Below are 20,711 nucleotides of genomic sequence, written 5' to 3'. Positions count from 1 at the left end.
TCCCCCATTCATCTTGAATGTGTGGATGGGGGAATTGAGTCTTTTTTTTTTTTTTTTTTTTTTTTTCCAACACTCTGGTTGAACAAAAAAAAAAAAAAAAAAAAAAATCATCTGTGGGCTGCTTAGAAGTTCAAATATTTTTCAGGCTTTTTAGCAGTCTGTGTCCCCACTGAAGAGATTTGACCACTTCCTGTCACGGTGCCACAAGTGCAGATGATGGGATATCTCAGTGAAAAGGACTGCAACAGCAGTAAACGCATATTTAACTAGATGAGTGAAACATCTCTCAAGTTTTTATCATCTCCTGTGCTTTCCTGTCCTGGTGGCAACTGCATCTTCTAATTGTCACCAGGACAGGAAGAAAGGGTAAATCTCCCTAATGAGTACACAGGCAGCAATAAATACTTGGAAGCACCAGCGCCAATGAGTTTGTAACAAGAGAAGGGAATCCTTAGGAAACTTAAAGCAAACCATCAGGATTTGCCTCCCCTCCCGCCAATTGCCTCCCACTCTATTCTATATTTCAAAAAACCTATACAGACCTTTTTTCTGCAGTCTTTTACTGGCATCAGAGGGGCTGATATTCTTCTAGAGCAGTGGGAGGTTCTCAGGCACTGTGGTGGCTGGGGGCTCCTAGGGGGGCCCTTGGTGGCACTATGGGTGCTAGGAGACACTGGGGGAGGATAGGGGGTCTAGAAGGAGGTCTGGAAAAAGGAGGCCATGGCCCAGCAGTGATTTGGTAGAGGCTGGGCTCACAGAAAATGGGCAGAATTACTTTACTGTCATTTAGCCATGAAGAGAATTGTCAGCGCTGGGCCATGGAGGAAGCCAGGTGGAAGACCCCTCCAAAAAATGTGAGTTTTACTCCAATGATTCAGATAATATATATTTTCAAACAGCAGACTAATGCTTAATGTACAATACCAATTTATAAAAAATAAAAAAAGTTCTTGTTTATTGCTCATTCTTTCATGAGATTCTTCTTGTGTTCTAGGTGAAGGGCCCAACCTTACCGTCTACAGTATAAAAGCCAACGGTTCCACGCGACCCAGAATTCAGCAAAATGTGCTGGGAGGTTACACCATACACGGCATAAAGCCTACTTCCACATCATGCCGGGCACAAGATGTATGCCAACTTTGTGTGTTCGGGAGCAAAGGGCTGACTGTTCTGGAGTTCAGCATCACTGATCAACATGTAAACCTGTCTCAAGTCTGTTGCCTTCGCTGCCTCCACGATTGGATATGGGATGTCCAGTGGCTTCATGAAGGTCCACAAGCAGCGGCCTATTTGGGCTTAGCCTTGGGCCACAATTCAGTGGCTCTTTATGACTATAAGAGTGGGAGGGTCTTGAAGGAAGTACACTGCGCTGAGAAATGCATCTTGTATTCTGCCCATTTTGTGGGCAAAACCTGGGAGGAGCTTACTCTGATCTCTGGGACGGTTTTCAACCAACTGGTTATTTGGGGGATGTGCGACCAGACAAACGGTGAAGCAAGAGTGGAGCCACGAAGAAGGATAAGTGGCCATAAAGGTGTGATATTTAGCATCTTCTATGAAAAAGTTAAAGGGATGCTGGCTTCGGCTTCTGATGACCGTAGCCTCAGGGTGTGGAAGGCTGGAGATCTTGCAGACTCTGAATCGGACATCCAGTGCCTTCTTGTGTTGTATGGACACCAGTCTCGGGTGTGGTCTGTCAGGCTTCTCCAAGAAAACATCGTCAGCATTGGAGAAGACTCGGCCTGTATCATCTGGAACTATACTGGTGATATTGTTCAAAACTTTAAAGGCCACAAGGGTCGCGGTATCAGGGCAGTCGCTGTCCAAGACCAGTTTGGTTGGGTGGCCACGGGTGGAGCAGACTCTGGTATTAGGGTTTGGCAAATAAAAGGCAGAGCGCCTTCATCTAATGGGCTTGTAAACTTAAATTTTTATTCCCCTGAAAGAATTGGAGTGCCAAAGGCAATTGTAATGATAGATACAAGCTGTCTTCTTGTAATGACAGACGTGGGTTCCATATACATGAATGACCTTATAAGCAATCAATGGACTTTTGTCCTGGCGGATGAGACCTATCGCTCATATAGTCTACTGGACATGTTCAAATCTTCAATGAACATTCTGTGTGCCATAGGCAATATAGCAGGGGGTGTTAAGATCTTCTCCGTGCCTTTCAGTGGTAGTTGCCCAGAGCTTAAGCTTTATGATGGTAAAGTCCACAGCTTGACCTGGGTTCCATCACCATGCTTGTCGCCAGACAGGTGTCATCTCTTCACTTCAGGTCCCAACGGAGTTATGAACTGGCTGGAAGTCACATGTATTTCAGGCAGCATCAGCTCCATCTCGAAGAAGGGGTGTTTCAGTTTGCCAACCTGCAAGCAAAGGTGGCACACAAGCATAGCCTTTGTGCCTACAGAAAATGTAATAGTTTGTGGTGACCGCAGAGGGTCCCTAATGCTGTTATCAATGAAGGTTGCTGGGATATGTCAAGGTAAAAACATAACGGGTACACCTTCAACAAGTGGTTGTCCACCATCTACTGGTTCCTCAGTAGATTCAGTTGCTCTGGAGGGATGCTTGTTTCCTATTGTGTTCAATCCACCAGAACAAATAGAAGATCCTGTTTTTGTTCTTTATGGAATTCATGGTAAATTAGGGGTCACCTCAGTCACCTACCATGATGGCTTTGTGTATAGCACCGGCCGTGACGGACTCTACCGTCAGCTGAAGATCGAAGGAGACCAGTTGATCATACTGCGCAAAATGAAGTCTTGCAAGGGCATGGAATGGATTGAACGTCTATCGTTTATGCGGGATGGCAACTTACAGATCCTCGGCTTCCATTCCACCGACTTTGTGGTCTGGAGCGCCAAAACCAACGAGAAGCTTCTTTGCGTCCCATGCGGAGGAGGACACAGATCTTGGAGCTACAAGAAGAAAGGTCCTAGAGAAGTTTTTGCCTACATCAAATCTGGCGATATATTTGCCTACCGGAGCCAGCCGCTAGAAACGTTACAAAGTGTGCTGAAGGAGCCGCTGCATGGCCGAGAATTGACTTGCATTAAGTATGCTGGAAATGTGAAACTCAAAGGGAAACCCATCCACATTCTGATTACGAGCAGTGAGGATACCACAGTGAATGTTTTAGCTTTTAATGAGGTTTCCAGAGAGATTTGGCAGCTTTCAACCATCAGCGACCACCTATCCAGTGTGAGGACGTTGGCTTTGGCCAAAACCAAATCTCAGTCACTGGAGAATGGCATCCTTTCCTGTGTGCTCTTTACTGCTGGCGGTAGAGCACAGATAGAGTGTTACCGACTTCTGGTCCAAGCACAGGAAGATGTAGGTCATGTTACATGCCAGGTCATCCACTTGGCCTCCCATAGGCTGGACGAACACTGGGACAAGATTAAGAATAAGCATCGAATGATTAAGGTGGATCCAGAAACCAGGTGATTGTAAATGGTGGAATTTATCTTTTTGAAAGGAAGCCTCTAGTGGCAAAAATATGGTGGCTTCTGGGCTACAGGGGTCGCAATTGCAACTCGGCCCCATGCTCCAGGGGGCCCATGCCACTGACCTGTACACATGGATAGGAGAGGTGGCGGGGCACCAATCCCCTCCATTTTCTGCCTGCAGCCACTGAAATTCTCTCCCTCCTGTAGTCATTCAGTGGCTGCATGAGGAAAATGGAGGGGATCGGTTCTTCTATATGCCACCCCTCCTTTCCAGTTTCCCCTTTTTTCTTCTGGTCCCCCTCATTCTGCTGGCTCCCCCCCCCCACCAATGGCTGCTGTGGGTGATGTGCCAGGGTGGAGAGCAGGAACGGGGCCCGTAAATATGCCATTTATTGGCCTCTTCTTTTTCTGAAGGGACAAGGTCAGTGATCGGTACCAATCACTGATTCTGCTAATTCACAACTGCAGCATAGTAAACTGTGTTTACTATGCTTTGGATTGTGAATGAATTCAGAGCTACTCCCCATTCTGTGCTGCAGAGACGGAAGTTGAGGGCTGTTTCCTCAATCTTCTTTCTCCGTCTCAATGTTGAAACATCAGAGGTCTGTTTAGAACCCTGATACTTTGCTAAAGCCCCCCCCAATGGGGCTCCTAAAATAAATAACGTAAAAAAAAAAAAAAAGGTAAAATGAAAAAACTGACACCAGTGGCAGAACTACCAGGGTCACAAAGGTCACACTTGTGTCCGGGCCCTGGAGTTCCACCACCGGGCTCAGAGAATAAGGGGGGGAACCCTTTCTTTCAGTTTCTTGCAGCAGGGCCCTGAAGGTCCTAGTTAAACCTGAGGATGGCTTCCATTGCTAATGATTAGGAATACTAGTTCCCTGGCCCTCTCTGTCTCCAGTCCCTTATGAGGCACTGAAATGTCAAAGTAAAGTCAAAACTCCAGATCCGAATACTTATTCCAGGTCAGTGCCTCAGAAAGTAGTGATGATACTGGATTTGTATGACAGCCAAGACACTAAAATCAGTTTTATTAGAAAGTGACCACATCAGAGTAGAATAGCCTGTCAGCATGCTCTCTGTGTGGAAGCTGTGGTCTCTCTGCAGAGGACCAACATACCATTCCCCCCCCCCCCCCCCCCCCGCTCGGTCAAACCTAAAGTTTCCAATCAGAAAACTGCGCTACCTGCTGATTAGAGAGTTCTAGGTTTGACTCAGCAGGAGGACCTCTTCAGAGAGATCACTGCTTCCACTCTCAGAAAACAGGGGCTCTTGTGTGCAGCCTGCTGACAGGGGACAGGCTTTTCTACTCTACTCTTCTTGAAGCTTGTTGAAAGCCTGCAAGCAGCTTGTTTAAAGTGGCAATCAGCAATTCCATTAGGATCTGTGCTCAACATTTACAGACTGGAGCTGAATGGTACTTGATAAGCTTCCTGAAGGCTCTGCAAATGGTTTGCAAAGCCTGCTGTTCACACTGCCCTTAAAGAGGAAGTAAAGGCACTTAAAAAAAAAAAAAATGCAACCTGCAAGGCAAAGGCATAATGAGCTAGTATGCATAGCATACTAGCTCATTATGAATAAATTACCTGAGAACGAAGCCCCCGAAGCGGTCCTCCGTCTTCATGTTCGCCGCTGCCATGTATCCCGGAGTGACTTCCGGGTCTCGCTGCTCCGGCGCTGTGATTCGCCGGAGCTGCGATGACGTCACTCCCACGCATGCGAGCGGCATATCGCCGCGATCTGCAGCCTGCCCAGTGCGCCGCTGTCTTTTTGTAAATATCTCCTAAACCGTATAGGTTTAGGAGATTGTTTCTTGGACCTACAGGTAAGCCTTAATCTAGGCTTACCTGTAGGTCAAAGTGGTTTGTAAGGGTTTACAACCACTTTAAACAAGCTGAAGCCCGTGTGAAACAGGCCTTAAAGTGGAACTACACTGCAGAATTACATTTGTATCTGAATGTAAATAATGATCGGAGAAATATCGATAGTTATCTGTAACTTTTCCTTACTGCCTTGTATCAGGTACATGTGTATCCGAGCCCTGGATGATGTTGTGCCGGGACGATCCTCCTCTGGTCTTTTCCTGGCAGCTGCCTGCAGTGACGGATCTGTAAGGTAGGTACATGTACATATAGAAGGAAAAGTTTCCCCGTGTGGTTTTGTATTGCAGCCAAAAAATTGAAGAGGTAGATAAAGTAAATTTTATTGAAAAATTATCATTTTGTTAAAACATGAGCTCTGTATCTGGATCCATTGTATATACATCATAGTAATACAGACATAAATGTACATAAAACACATAGAGTATGGTATAGGTATATATAATCATACTAAAAAACACAGACGCGTTTCGACCATTATTAGTAGAGGTCTTCTTCTGGGGGAAAGAGGAGTACATGAGCTCTACAAAAAAAATATAATGAGAGAGAACATACATGTGAACAACAATATATATGTAAAATTGACACATGTATTGCCAAAATACAACCATATTTACCAAAAACGGCTGTAGAGATGGCCTCCAAAGTGCTGTGCTTGTGGGTTGCATGTACAGTTCAGGAAATTATCGGGGAACCCTCACTTCTTTATTCCTGACTTACTGAACTCACTAAGCAACAATACACGTACTATGTACAAACGTCATTTTCTTCCCTTTTACTGGTACAGTAATACCTTGGATTGCGAGTAACGAGGTTAACAAACGCTTCGCAATACGAGCTATCATTTTTTTTTTTTTTTTATCCTGACTCGGTTTGGGAGCATTGTCTCACAATGCGAGCAGGATTCAAGCCTCTGGGGTGTGCAGTACCACATTTGACCAGAGGTGCGGGGGGCGCCAGTGACACTCGGAGCCGCCCCCCCCCCCCCCCCCCCCAGCTCTGGCCACATGCGGTACTGCATACAATAGAAGTCACTATGGAACAAATTATCTGAGTTTCCATTGACTTCTATGGGGAAACTCGTTTTGATATACAAGTGCTTTGGATTACAAGCATTCTTCTGGAACGAATTATGCTCATAAACCAAGGCACCACTGTATTTTAAATCCATTATTTTCCATCAGAATCATCATGATCGGTGTAGCTTAGTAATTATTATTATTTTTTTTTTTAACCTTTAGGCTGGGTTCACCTATGAGAACGTAGCCGCTCACAGCAGGAGTCCGGTGCGTCCTCGTTTACCGTTTCAGGTCCGATTTCAGCCCAAATTTTTTGCTGAATTCGGACCTGAAATGGACCAAAAGATGTACAGGACTCCTGTGCAAATCACACCGGAGCCACTGTGGAGGTTTGTGAACCGGAGAGCCGGTCACAATATTCTGCTGTGCGAATTGGATTCTGGGAAATCCACATCCAATTCACAGTAGTGTGAACCCAGCCTTCAGGTAGGTTCACACTGCTACAAGTGCAGGTGCATAGTCATGCACTGATCACGTGTATTATGCCCTGTACACACTGTCGGAAATTCTGACAGAAAAGTCTAACGGATTATGTTGTTGGAAAATCCGATCGTGTGTGGGCTCTATCGAACTCTTTCCGTTTGAGAGCAGGATCTAAAATTTTCCGACAACAAAATCCGATCTGACTTTTTCCGATCGTTTGTAGAGAATTCCGACGGACAAAGTGCCACGCATGCTCAGATTAAATTACGAGACCAAAGCTATTGGCTACTAGCCTGAACGTAGTCCCGTCGTACGCAACGAATGCCATCTGGTTCCGAACGATCGGATTTTCTGTCAACTTTGTCCGACCCGTGTGTATGCAACACCAGTTTCGGCCAAAATCCGTCTGAAAAAATCAGACGGATTTTGTGGTCGGAATGTCCCACCGTGTGTACAAGGGCATTATAGTGTGCTTGTGCGTGCAATGCAGTGCGATTAAAATGCTGTCTACCCCATTTCTATTCAGAGCACAGCAAAGCATGCTTTTATGTCTTGTTCTAGTGTTGGTACCAATGCAGCCCAATGCATGTTGTGTGAACATGCCCTTAAAGCCCTGCTCTGGGCACCAGGAAAAAAAAATGTTCTTGCAGTAGGGTTTATATCGCTGCGCTACAAGGGGTACATGCTTGTTAAAGTCGGGTTCGCACTAGCTGCGGCCTGGGGGTCCGGGGCGTGTCTATTCACAGTTTCAGGTGCGAATCAGGTCCAAAATTTTGGCTGAATTTGTGCCTGAAATGGACCAGAAGATGCACAGGACCCTTGTGAAATCCGGACCGCGCCTGCCCGGGGTTTTGCAGAGGAGTAGAGAGTGCTGGAGAGAGAATAAGTGAGCGAGGAATGAGGTAAGTGTTACATATTATTCTTCTACCCCTGAACTTGAAGCAGTGTTAAACACAATAGCAAACATTATATTGCAGCTTACCAATTCTTAGGCTACTTTCACACTGGGGCGGTGCCGGCGTCAGCGGTAAAGCGACGCTCGTTTTAGTGGCACTTTATCGCTGTTATAGCGGTGCTTTGGTGTTGCTTTTCGGGCAGTAGCGGGGCACTTTTAACCCCCAAGAAAGGCTTAAAAAGGGGTTGAAAGCACCTGTGATGCGGCCCATTCATTCCAATGCTGCTTGCTGGGCTTTTTTTTCCCCTCCTGCAAGCGCACCGCCCCCAGTGTGGAAGTCCTTGGGCTTTCACACTGGGGGGCATGAGAGGCAGTTTACAGGCACTATTTTTAGCACTAAAATGCCTGAAAACTGCTTCAGTGTGAAAGGGGTTGTCTTAGAAGATGGCTGCATTACTTTTCTTTTTTTCCTCTTATTCTCACCTGGTGATCTATCCAGGAAGTCTGTTGTTTTTAAAAAGCTCACACTCTCAAGCAGAATGGATCAGTTTACATGGATGTGACAAACCATTTAACACTGACAGGGGTGCTTACAATTATCAAATTTTATTTATGTATAACCTTTATACCAAAAAGAAAACAACTGTGTTATATTTTATATATATATATATATATATATATATAAAATAAAAAATAAATATATATACATACATACATACATACTCATGCTTGCTTTGTGCACTGGTGTGCAGTCATGTTGGAACAGAAAGGGGCTGTTTCCACAAAGTTGGGAACATAAAATTGTCCAAAATGTCTTGGTATGCTGACGCCTTAAGAGTTCCCTTCACTGGAACTAAAGGGCCAAACCCAACCCCTGAAAAACAACCTCACACCATAATCCTCCCTCCACCAAATGATTTGGACCAGTGCACAAAGCAAGGTCCATAAAGACAGACATGGATGAGCGAGCTTTGGGTGGAGGAACTTGACTGGCCTGCTCAGAGTCCCGACCTCAACCTGATAGAAGACTTTTGGGATGAATTAGAGCCGAGACAGTGAGCCAGACCTTCTTGTCCAACATCAGTGCCTGACCTCACAAATGCTCTTCTGGAAGAATGGTCAAACATTCCCATAGACACACTCCTAAACCTTGTGGACGGCCTTCCTAGAAGAGGTGAAGCTCTTATAGCTGCAAAGGGTGGGCCAACTCAATATTCAACCCTACGGACTAAGACTGGGATGCCATTAAAGGTCATGTACTTTTTGTAATATATACATTTGCAAGGTCATCTGCCTTTTTTTGCTATCAAATCTCTGTGAGTTCTAAAAACATTTATATTAGCTTTATATTTCTGGGGTTTTTTTTTTGTTTGTTTGTTTGTTTTTATTTTTTTTAGGTTTTTCATGATGTGTGAGGATTTGCGGAAGATGATTCTTGTGGCGGAGACCTTCTATCACCAGAGATGTGTACTGAAAGTGGAGGCTTTTGTCCACCGATCTGCGGACTCTGACAGGTGACGATCCATGAAGGTTACTGTAGTATTGACTGAGCCCCCGACCTCCATATCCATGCCTGGCGGAGGAGAAGCCATATTTGTGTTGCTCGATCCTCTTGTGTCCACACCCTTCATTTCACCAAACAAACAAAATGTAAACATCACTACTTCTATTGGGCCTGCTACATAGTAACATTATTCAAGTGGTTGTAAAGGCTGAAGGTTTTTTACGTACCATCAGTGTGCAACTCCCCCAAACCCCCGCCACTCTCCCAATACTTACCTAAGCCCGATCTCGATCCAGCAAGAACAGATCTCTCCCTCCTGACTGGCTGAGAATGGCTCTAGTGAAGCGGGGGGCGGGGCTGAGTGGCACACTCGGGAGCGAGCATGCACGAGTGCCTCCACAGCAAGCAGCCTGCTATGGGGGGCATTCGGCAAGGTTGGGGGAGGCCCAGAGCGCTTTGCAAAACCACTGCACAGAGCAGATAAGTATAAAATGTGTGTTAATGTTGTTGTTTTTTTTTTTTTGTTGTTTTTTTTTTTTACAATATTTTTCCTTTGCAATCCCTTTTTTTAGTAATGAGGGATTTACTGGCAGAAAAAAAATGTTTTACTATCCAAAGTTAAAACAACAACAAGGGCAGAAGATTTAATAGATGGAAAGATGAAAAAATTACTGATGGTCCACTTTAATAGATTTAGTAATATGTTTTTTTTTTTTTTTTCCTACTGCAGAGTCATGCTGTGCAGCGCCTCCACTGATGGCCGCATTGCATTCTGGGATGTAACCAGCACTGTAGGGTGCGCTCACGAGTTGCTGGACAATGAATACACAGATGGCCAACCTTGGGGTGAGTCCTCTCCACCTTTCCCAATGTTGTTCATAATTTTACTTTTAGTTACTATAAATGACAGTTATGTCCCGCCATGCCCAGCTACTATGTAAATCCTAAATACCATGGACCAGTTGGGTGCCAGAGCCCAGGACCCGCTCCGTGCCATGAGCAATTTCAGAGAAACCGGTCCGCACACGAACAAAGTCTCTTAATTAACTTTGTTGAGTAAATGAGCACATACAGCACACTGTTAAGCCTCGTACACACGATCGTATTTTCAACTGGGAAATGCGTGATGACAGTCTGTTGGCCTAAAATCCGATCGTCGGTACGCTCCTTCAGACAATTGTTGTCCAACTTTCCGCCATCAAATGTTGGATGGCAGGCTGGTAAATTTTCGTCGGACAACGGTCTGTTGTCAGATTTTCCTATCGCGCGTACACAAGTCCGTCACACAAAAGTCCAAAGTACAAACACACATGCTTCGGAATCAGTGCTCACCAAACACGACATTAGCAGAAGGTGCCCAAAGGGTGGCACTCAAGAGCTGGAATTCCGTGTACTTCACTACGTTCGTGTTTGTTGGCCGACAATTGTGTACCGTTAGTATGCAAGACAAGATCCTGGCACACGCTCCTTTGGATAAAAGTCCGACGCTTTGTTGGCCAATAATCCGATCGTGTGTACGAGGCTTTAGCCTAAAGCCACGAGACAAATGGCATTTCACCAACGGCTGGACTTAATCATAGAGGTCTATGGGTGAAACGCGCTAGAGGTTTGGCTTTTGGTGGAAGGATGGCAATGTGTGCTGTCTGTGCTCGTTTATCCAATTCTATTTTTTTACCTGTTTGTTTTTGTGTTTATTTGTAGTATCACCCATATTCAGAAAGTGACAGTGATGAGGCTTGGAGTGTATTATACTCCAAAGACATGCTGGGAGGTTAATTGGCTTCTGTGTAAATTGGCCCTTCTATGTATATGAATGTGAGTTAGGGACATTAGAGTGTAAGCTCCTTGAGGGCAGGGACCGATGTGAATGTACAATGTATATGTAAAGCGCTGCGTAAATTGACAGCGCTATATAAGTACCTTAATAATAATAATTAAGCTGGGGGTGCCAAATTGCCTTACCTCTTGGCAAATGAGTTAACTCTTTTTTTTTTTTTTTCTTAAAGGGTTAGGGTGGCACAGTGGTGTAGTGGTCTCTTGCCTAGCAGTAAAAAGAAGGGTCGTTGGTTCAAATCCCAACCACGACACTACCTGCATGGAGTTTGCATGTTCTCCCTGTACCTGCGTGGGTTTCCTCCGGGTACTCTGGTTTCCTCCCACACTCCAAAGATATGCTGGTAGGTTAATTGGCTTATGTGCAAAATTGTCCCTAGTGTTTGAATGGGGACCTTGGATTGTGGGCTCCTTGAGGGTGTAGGGACAATTGTAGACACTCACTCAGGTTGAACTGGATGGACTGGTGTCTTTATTCAACCTTACTAACTATGTAACTATCTCCAAAGCAGTTTACTACAGTTATTTTAGTTTGTGTTTCTCCACAGTCATTAGCCTGCAGGAAGGACCTGATCTTTGTAAATCCTAGTCCTATTATATCATTGGCTGTCAGCTTTGAGACTCTGTGAAATTGAGCAACAGGCTCTCCTTTATGCACCTTGCCAATGTTGCACATGCTCATCTGTTCTCTGCTTCCCCCCCCCCCCACTGATGCCTTCAGCCTCCGGGTGGGAAGAAAATACCCGGTGCTTCCAGGTATTGGAGAGAATGTGGCTCAGCGCTCCCTTCCTTTCATGTGACACCTCTGGTGATTGGCTCAGCATTGTCACATGGGAGAGGACTCTTGACTGGAATGGCTCACGGGTTCCTTAGGACTTGCTTCACTTGCTCCTGGGGGCTAAATGGAATAGTGGGGGGTATTGGGAATATACAGTCTTGAAAAAGTATTCATACCCCCCTTGGAATTTTTCAAATTTTGCCATGTTGCAACCAAAAAGGTAAATACATTTTATGTGATAGACCAACACAAAGTGGCACGTAATCGTGAAGTAGAAAGAAAACGATAAATGGTTTTCCAAATTTTCTACAAGTAAATATGTGAAAAGTGTGGCGTGCATTTGTATTCGGCCCCCTTTTACTCTGATACCCCTAACTAACCAGAACCAATTGCCTTCAGAAGTCACCTACTTGGTAAATAGAGTCCACCTGTGTGTAATGTAATCTCAGTATAAATACAGCTGTTCTGCGAAGCCCTCGTAGGTTTGTTAGAGAACCTTAGTGGACAAATGGCATCATGAAGGCCAAGGAACACACCAGACAGGTCAGGGATAAAGTTGTGGAGAAGTATAAAGCAGGGTTGGGTTATAAAAAAAAAAAATATCCCAAGCTTTGAACATCTCACGGAGCTCTGTTCAATCCATCATCCGAAAATGGAAAGAGTATGGAACAACTGCAAACCTACCAAGACATGGCCGTCCACCTAATCCAAGGAGAGCATTCATCAGAGAAGCAGCCAAGAGGTCCATGGTAACTCTGGAGGAGCTGCAGAGATCCACAGCTCAGGTGGGAGAATCTGTCCACAGGACAACTATTAGTCATGTTCTCCACAAATCTGCCCTTTATGGAAGAGTGACAAGAAGAAAGCCATAAGAAGTTCCATTTGCAGTTTGTGAGAAGCCATGTGGGGGACACAGCAAACATGTGGAAGAAGGTGCTCTGGTCAGATGAGACCAAAATTGAACTTTTTGGCCTAAAGTAAAATGCTATGTGTTACGGAAAACTAACATTGCACATCACCCTGAACACACCGTCCCCACTGTGAAACATGGTGGTGGCAGCATCATGTTGTGGGGATGTTTTTCTTCAGCAGGGACAGGGAAGCTGGTCAGAGTTGATGGGAAGATGGATGGATCCATATACAGAACAATCTTAGAAGAAAACCTGTTATGTTCCGTACACACGATAGGAATTTTCAGCCAGCAAAAGACCGTTGAGAGTTTTTCGATGGAAAATGCGACCGTGTGTATGCTCCATCTGACTTTTGCTGGCCGAATTTCCACCAACAAAAGACTGAAAAGCATGTTCTCGATTTTTTTTTTTTCGGTCGGAAAAAGTTCAGATTGGAAATTCCGATTGTCTGTACCAATTCCAACATGCATGCTCGGAAACAATTCGACGCATTCTCAGAAGCATTGAACTTCATGCTCTCGGCTCGCCTTGTGTTGTACGTCACCGGGATCTTGACGTTCTAAAGTTCAGTGAACTTTTGTGTGACCGTGTGTATGCAAGCCAAGCTTGGGTGGAATTCCGTTGGAAAAACCATTCAAGATTTTTCCGATGAGAATTCCGATCGTGTGTACGCGGCATTAGAGTCTGCAAAAGACTTGAGACTGGGGCGGAGGTTCACCTTCCAGCAGGACAACGACCCAAAACATACAGCCAGAGCTACAATGGAATGGTTTAGATCAAAGCATATTCATGTGTTAGAATGGCTGTCATGGTTATGCAGTGATCTTCTTGTGTTTGCTTGCCTTCCCCCATGTCTTCAGACTAAGAGGCCAGCCACTTCCACCTGGTGGTTTTTATAACCTCTCCTCTAAGCATGGCTCCACCCCAGGCCCTATCAGGGAGCCCTATATTAACCTGTGCACTGCAGGCCATCAGTGCTGATCAACCATTGTGTATTCCTTTGTGTGTTAGCTTCCTGTTTCCTGCCGTGTGCTCTGCTTCTGTTTTCCGTTACCGGCTTTGGCGTGTCTTGACTATCCCTGTTTGCCTGTGATCCTGACCTTTTGGCGTGTACCCGACTATTTTTGTCTGCTTGTGGCCCTGACCTTGGCTTTGTCCCTCACCATCCCTATCCCCCTGTTGCCTACTGTGGGTGTGAGCTGGGGGTCGCGACCTGGAGCCAGTTGCAGCCAAGTCCATCCTCCCCACTGGAGGCTCTGGTGAACACCTGCTGGCTCTTAGACTCCGCGCCCCAGGGAATCCTACGCTCTAACCCCGGTGGGATCTGTCTCCCGTCTGCAGCAGTCAGCCGTAGGGTCCACAACCTTGCGGTGCACTCCTGATCCCTACGGTGTGCACCTGTCACCTCGCCTCAAGGTGACCTGACAATGGCCCAGTCACAGTCCAGACCTAAATCCAATTGAGAATCTGTGGCAAGACTTGAAAATTGCTGTTCACAGACGCTCTCCATCCAATCTGACAGAGCTTGAGATATTTTGCAAAGAAGAATGGGCAAAAATGTCCCTCTCTAGATGTGCAAAGCTGGTAGAGACATCCCCAAAAAGACTTGCAACTGTAATTGCTGTGAAAGGAGGTTCTACAAAGTATTGACTCCGGGGGGCGCCATACAAATTGTTTCCCCCACTTTTCACATATTTATTTGTAAAAAAAAAAATTGAAAACCATTTATCATTTTCCTTCCACTTCACAATTATGTGTCACTTTGTGTTGGTCTATCACCAATCATCATCATCAAATCCCCATAAAATAAATTTACGTTTTTGGTTGTAACATGAAAAAATGTGGAAAATTTCAAGGGGTATGAATACTTTTTTAAGACACTGTATAACTAGGAAGGAGACATTAAAGTGAACTTGCTGCATGTGAAGGGACGGGTATCACATAACTGGCGGCAGAGCCTGAACTTATGAGGAAGGCCTCTCTTAAGCCCCGTATGGCGTGGGTCGAATATTGGCATAATCGGCCGGTTCAATAAAAACCGGCTGATATTCAGCCCGCTTTGTATGGCAGCTGGTCCGACAGAACCCGGCCTGGTTCCTTTCCTTCATTTCTTCAGATGTGGTAAAGGAGTGAGTTTTAGTTATGCAGATACTACTATAGTAATACTGGTTGTAGGATATGAGGATTAGTGAGGTCATCAGAGCGGTTGCTATTGTGAGCTGAAGAGGAGAGATTAGCCGCTAAACGCTGTAATACTAGCGGCCGCGGCTCGTGTTTGGCGAGGTTGTCGAGCACTTCAGGTGATCCGGGCACATCAACGAGGCTCATTACACATTCATGAGGTGCCGAGTGATTTCCTCAGACTTGTGACAATGGAGAGAATCCGATCTGGGACACATCTGGGACATACAGCCACCGGGGGTTATGGTGCGCATCATTACTCGCCAGCCGAACACCGTGACGGTCAGCGTTCGGCCATGCCAATGGCAGAAGTCCTTTGTGCCCTCAGAACTGTCACGGCTTGTACTTGGAATCGGCTCCCTGTCTACCAAAACAAAAAGCATTGCACTTTGCATCTCTATGTGGCTTCTCCTTAGGATATCTTATCAGAGTGTGCCTGGTGAAGAATATAAATCAGGACCCATGGAGACATTTTTGGGTAAGTAATAGGTCCAAATATGACTTAAAGCGGAGGTCCACCCTAAAGTGGATCTTCCGCTCATCGGAACCCTCCCCCCCTCCGGCGCCACAATTGGCACCTTTCAGGGGGGAGGGGGGTGCAGATACCTGTACAGTACAGGTAACTGCACCCACTTCCGGGATAGCTCTCTGCGGAAAGGGGCGTAGATTACACCCCTTTCCGCAAGTGCCCGCCCCTTTCCGCAAGTGCCCCGCTGCCTGCTGGGAAACACACAGATCCCAGAGGCAGCGGGGACCGTCCTTATTGCTCAGCGCGACTCGCGCATGCGCAGTAGGGAACCGGGAAATGAAGCCGAAAGGCTCCACTTCCTGATTCCCATACTCAAGATGGCGGCGGCAGCACCCGAGAGACAATCTAGATATCGGCTTCGGGTGCCGACATCGCGGGCGCACTGGACAGGTAAGTGTCACTATTTTAAAAGTCAGCAGCTGCAGTATTTGTAGCTGCTGGCTTTTAAAAAAAAAAAAAAAAAACGCGGAATCCCGGCGGACTCCCGCTTTAAGCCAGCCCTTGATGGAACGAAATTTGGCTAGTTTGGCCGGGACCAGCTGAGATTCGATCCATCTATGGGCAGGCTGATAGTACCCAAGTCAATCCATCCATTTGGGTACAGCCAGCCTGTCAGATTTTTTTTACATGCGAATACTGCTGGCGGCTATAACCACTAGCGGTAATCATTGTGTTCTGCCAGCCAGGAACTGCCCCCCTCCCCCTCAGCAGAGCACAATAGCAGCAACACTGTGTTGATGGGTGAATTGAAAATGCAATTATCTATGGGCTGCTTTAGAGTTCTTTATAATGCTTTTCCTGGGGCTCATGTAAGCTATAAAAGGTTAAAGTGATACTGAAGTCTCAGTTATTTTTAATATATATATAAAAAAAAAGACATGTTATATTTGCCTGCTCTGTGTAATAATTTTGCACAGAGCAGCCCAATCCTCCTTCTTCTTGGGTCACTCTTCGACTCTCCTGGCCCCTCCCTCCTGGTGCGTGCCCCCCACAGCAAGCAGCTTGCTATGGGGGCACCCCAGCCGAGCCACAGCTTGCTGTGTCCATACAGACACAGAGCCGCAGCCCCACCCCCTTTCTCTTCCTATTGGCTGACTGACTTTGACAGCAGAGGGAGCCAATGGAGGGGAGTTCCGGGCAGCCGAGACACTCCTACAACATTGCTGGATTTAGAAGGACCTCGGGTAAGTATGAGGGGGGCTGCTGCACAAAAAAAGGCTTTTTATCTTATTTGCAAGAACATAAAAAAAAAGAAAAGAACAATGTTTGAGCCAACAAAATGTCATCTAGTTAGAGCTTAGTTCTAAATTGAACAGTAACTCGACTTCTGTTGAGAAAAGGTGGTTTGTTTTTCTGTATCCACGTGGAAAGTGAAGATGAATGTGAGTGATTTTATAATCATTAATCAGCTGCTGCGCCTGCAGGGCTTTAATAAGGAAAGTGACGTGATTTCCCTATTGGCAATATCTCACAAAAATGAAATTTTTGTTGCAGGGGATCTGCAACAAATCTGACTTGTATCTTAGTGCAGACTTCTGGGAAAATCAGTGAGCCAATCACACAAGCAGTGAAGGGGGGGCCCCCTTGTTAAAGGGGGCTTCCAGACTTCAATAAGCCCGCAGCCCCACAAAACCACCAGCCAGGGTTGTTGGGAAGAGGCCCTTGTCCCCATGTTGAGGGCATGTGGCCTTGTATTGTCCGGGGAGGGGGTGTTTGCTCGTCCCCTCTCCCCGCTTTCCTGACCTGCCAGGCTGAATGCTCGGATAAGGGTATTTGGGGGGGGGATCCCCCACGTCGTCTTCTTTTTTTTTTTTTTGGCGTGGGTTTTCCCCTCCAAAATCCATATCAGTCTCAAAGGGCATGGTGTGGGTCTGAGGCATAGGGAAGACACATATAGGAGAAATAATGGGCTGTGCACCCCAAAACAACAATATGGGAAGGTTCCCCAGGGAAGTTTTTTTTTTTAGCAGCAATAAGCAAAAAAAAGAGTATATATGTATATAAAAATCAATATCATGTGACAATTAAATTATGAGCTCTAGTTGAGGGACACAGAGCATATTCCACGGTACAGCAATGCAAACACAGATTAATGCACAGCATCACATTACATAATGTCTGTTATATTGAAGCCCCAACGCATTCCGACCCATACAGTCGCGGTCTTCTTCAGGGGGTTAGTTTGCTCTAAAAAGATAGATTTAACATCTCACATTTCAAATACTTTTCATCTATGGTATGGATCTGGGGGGACTAATTTGGTCTGACTTGGGCACGATTTCAGCCCATTGATTTGAATGGAAGTTGGGGTCATCATCTTGACTGATCTGACCTGTGACATACGACTCCTGCTCTGAGGATCTTGAGGGGGAACCCCATGCTAAAAATGAAAAAAAATAAAATAAATGGCGTGGGGTTCACCCTCAAGATCCGTGGAGCACAAGTCGCATGCCACAAGTCAGACCAGTTAAGATGATGATGATCCTGACTTCCATTCAAATCAATGGGCAGAAATCATGCCCAAATCAGACCAAAGTAGCACAGGAGGCATTTTCAAAGTCAGACCGGACCAGTTAAAACAGCTCTAGTAGGGAACCATTGATTTTGACATGTCATGCGACTTGAGCTGCATGTCGGACCAGTGTGAAAAGGCCCTTAAACATGATGTATCCAAAGAATTCTCTAACTTTCATTGCTGGAAGATGTATGGTACCCCCTCCCCCACACTTTGCAGTACAGGTACTCTTAAAATAAAGTTCCTTTTCCTGACAATAATTCGTACAAATCATTTTCCTTACAGACCTGGGATCGGCCTGCTTCACCCTCTCTGTCCACCAGTGTGGCATCAATAGCTTACACATACGGAACACAGCGGAGGGTCAATACCTGCTGGCCAGTGGAGGAGATGACAACTCCATCCATGTTTGTAAGCTGGAGCTGGATGGTAAATCTGAGGATGGACAGACAGGTGGGGTTCGTCTTCTGCAGTCATTCTCCATCACCTCTGCACATGCTGCTCACGTCACCGGCCTGCGCATCCTACGGCATGACCTCCTGGCCTCGGCCTCTGTGGACCAGCGCCTGACCCTGTGGAACCTCAGTGCAGACGGCCTCCAGCACCTCACCACCAGGTTCTGTCACGTGGCTGATGTGTCCGAGCTGGATTGTTGGACGAGCGTGGATGAAGGACATTGGTGTGTGCTGTGTGGGCAAGGACTGGAGATCGTGGTGTGCAAACGCTCAACGTGACATTCCATTGTGATCATGTGTATAAGAAATAATATGTAGGAGTAGATCTACACAGCATTCGTAAATAATAAATCTGATTTTATCTGCTGGAGGACCTGTGTAGTGGCAATACATTGTATGAAGTGGCTTTGCCCAAGTCTCTGTGTCTGCACCAGCCGGTGTACTGGAAGTCCGGGTTTGAATACACAGCATATGTTTGAATGAGGCTAATTGCTTTAGGTTTATACGCTATTCAATCTGAACATAGGCAAGGGAGCCTATGAAGGTTTTGGTCTTTTCTATAAAGTTTCATATATTTTTAAATATAATGTTTTATTATATATACTGTATGTGTGTGGTGTGTATCTCTCTCTCATCCATAGATTATATATATATATATATATATATATAATTTGTTTGTTTTTACAAATGCACACTATGAGCAATGCTTGCTTTCTCACTGTGCTTCTCTAATTGAATCTCCTAAATTGTAATTCTCTAATGCAGTGGTTTCCAAACTACAGACCACAGGTTAAATCTGGAGCACTGCAAGATTTTATCTGTCCTTCTGATGGAAAACCGTGTGTGTGTGTGTGTGTGTGTGTGTGTGTGTGTGTGTGTGTGTGTGTTCTCATGTAAGGGGGGGCACCGATGTAAGGGGTGCTTTGTTGGGGAATGATGTAAAGGGGACTCTGAAGTAAGGGTGGCTTTGATAGAGATGGATTTAAGGAGGCTCACAAGGGGATCCTGATATAAGGGGGGACCCTGATGTATGTGGAGACTGATGGGGACTCTGATGTAAAGGAAACTTTGATGTAAGGGGGGGGTGGACTATGATGTGAACCCCGATGTAAGAGGGGACACTGATGGGGCTACTGATCTAAACGAGGACTCTGAGGGGGAGATTCTGATGTAAGGGCTGATTCTGATGTAAGGGGGGACACAGATCTATAAGGGGACTCTGATGGGGACCGTGATGTAAGGGGATGCTCTGATGGAGACTTTAATGTAAGGGGGGGACTCTGTTGTCACCCTGATGTAAAGGGGGACTAGGATGTAAGGGGGAACTTTGATGGGGACGCTGAAGTAGGGGGGCTTTGGTAGGGACTCTGATGTAAAGGGGGACTAGGGATGTAAGGGGGACTTTGATGGGGACCCTGATGTAAGGGGAGACTAGGGATGCAAGGGGGACTTTTAAGTGGACTCTGATGTAAAGGGGGACTAGGATGTAAGGAGGGCTTTGATGGGGACCCTGATGTAAGGGGGACTTTGATAAGGACTCTGATGTAAGAGGGGAGGACTAGGATTCAAGGGGGACTTTGATGGGGACTCAAGTTTACGGGAAATTTCTTTGCTTGATTTTGCTGAAGTTTTTTTTTCTGTTCTAAATAATATCATTCTTATTACACAAAAAATGGCAAGTAAACTTTATTTCTTAATGTGATTCATTCATTTATAAAAAAAAAAAAAATATTTTTTTTGATGGAAATGGATTAATGGGAATCTTTTATAAACGTTAAACCTCACTTAACGATCATCGGTAACCTCAACATTTTCTTTTAAAGAAATAAAGAATAAATGAATGCACGCAGGATCCTTCTCTCCACATTGTAAGGAAAGCATAAAGGAAAAACAAATTGCTTCTAATTAGATCACATAAATCAGTTAGGGATGTACAAAGAGGATGAGCTCTGTGGCCGAGGTTGCTGGGAGTTTGAGTCACATGCTGGCTTCTTATCTCTGTAGAATGACAGCAATTAAGCCCATTAGTATTCTCCCTCCTCCGCACCCATCGGAAACCTGATCTAATGCTCCTTGTGTAATGCAAAATAAACAAAAATGGATGGTGCAGTTAATTAGGGTGACAACTCTGTAACGACGTTATGGAAAGGGAAGAAGACGGCATCTGTTGTGATTATAATTTCACCTTGGAACTTAAAGCATATCTCTAGCCGGAGCTTTTCTTTTTGGATACAGTTGGTAATGGTGAAATCCACTTTGTGTGCACC

The 20,711-nt window shown here is 45.5% G+C and overlaps 1 protein-coding gene across 2 annotated transcripts in view; it reads left to right on the top strand.

The window, feature by feature from the left end:
* Positions 1-18,814, top strand: part of WDR6 (WD repeat domain 6) — a 40,388-nt gene extending 21,574 nt beyond the window's left edge. For both annotated transcript variants that reach the window (XM_077451680.1, XM_077451679.1), the window contains exons 3-7: positions 995-3,452; positions 5,484-5,576; positions 9,136-9,252; positions 9,973-10,088; positions 18,275-18,814. In XM_077451680.1, the coding sequence (XP_077307806.1) occupies positions 995-3,452; positions 5,484-5,576; positions 9,136-9,252; positions 9,973-10,088; positions 18,275-18,723 (3,233 nt within the window). In that variant the 3' untranslated portion in view covers positions 18,724-18,814. The remainder of the gene's footprint in view (positions 1-994; positions 3,453-5,483; positions 5,577-9,135; positions 9,253-9,972; positions 10,089-18,274) is intronic.
* The last annotated feature ends 1,897 nt before the right edge of the window (positions 18,815-20,711 follow it).

The sequence above is a fragment of the Lithobates pipiens genome, unplaced genomic scaffold (assembly GCF_037356315.1).
Source record: "Lithobates pipiens isolate NorthernLeopardFrog02 unplaced genomic scaffold, aLitPip1_a1.2 Scaffold_23, whole genome shotgun sequence".
NCBI classification, from domain to species: domain Eukaryota; kingdom Metazoa; phylum Chordata; class Amphibia; order Anura; family Ranidae; genus Lithobates; species Lithobates pipiens.
The sequence above is the reverse complement of the archived record's forward strand: the minus strand, read 5'-3'. Positions and strand labels throughout refer to the sequence as shown.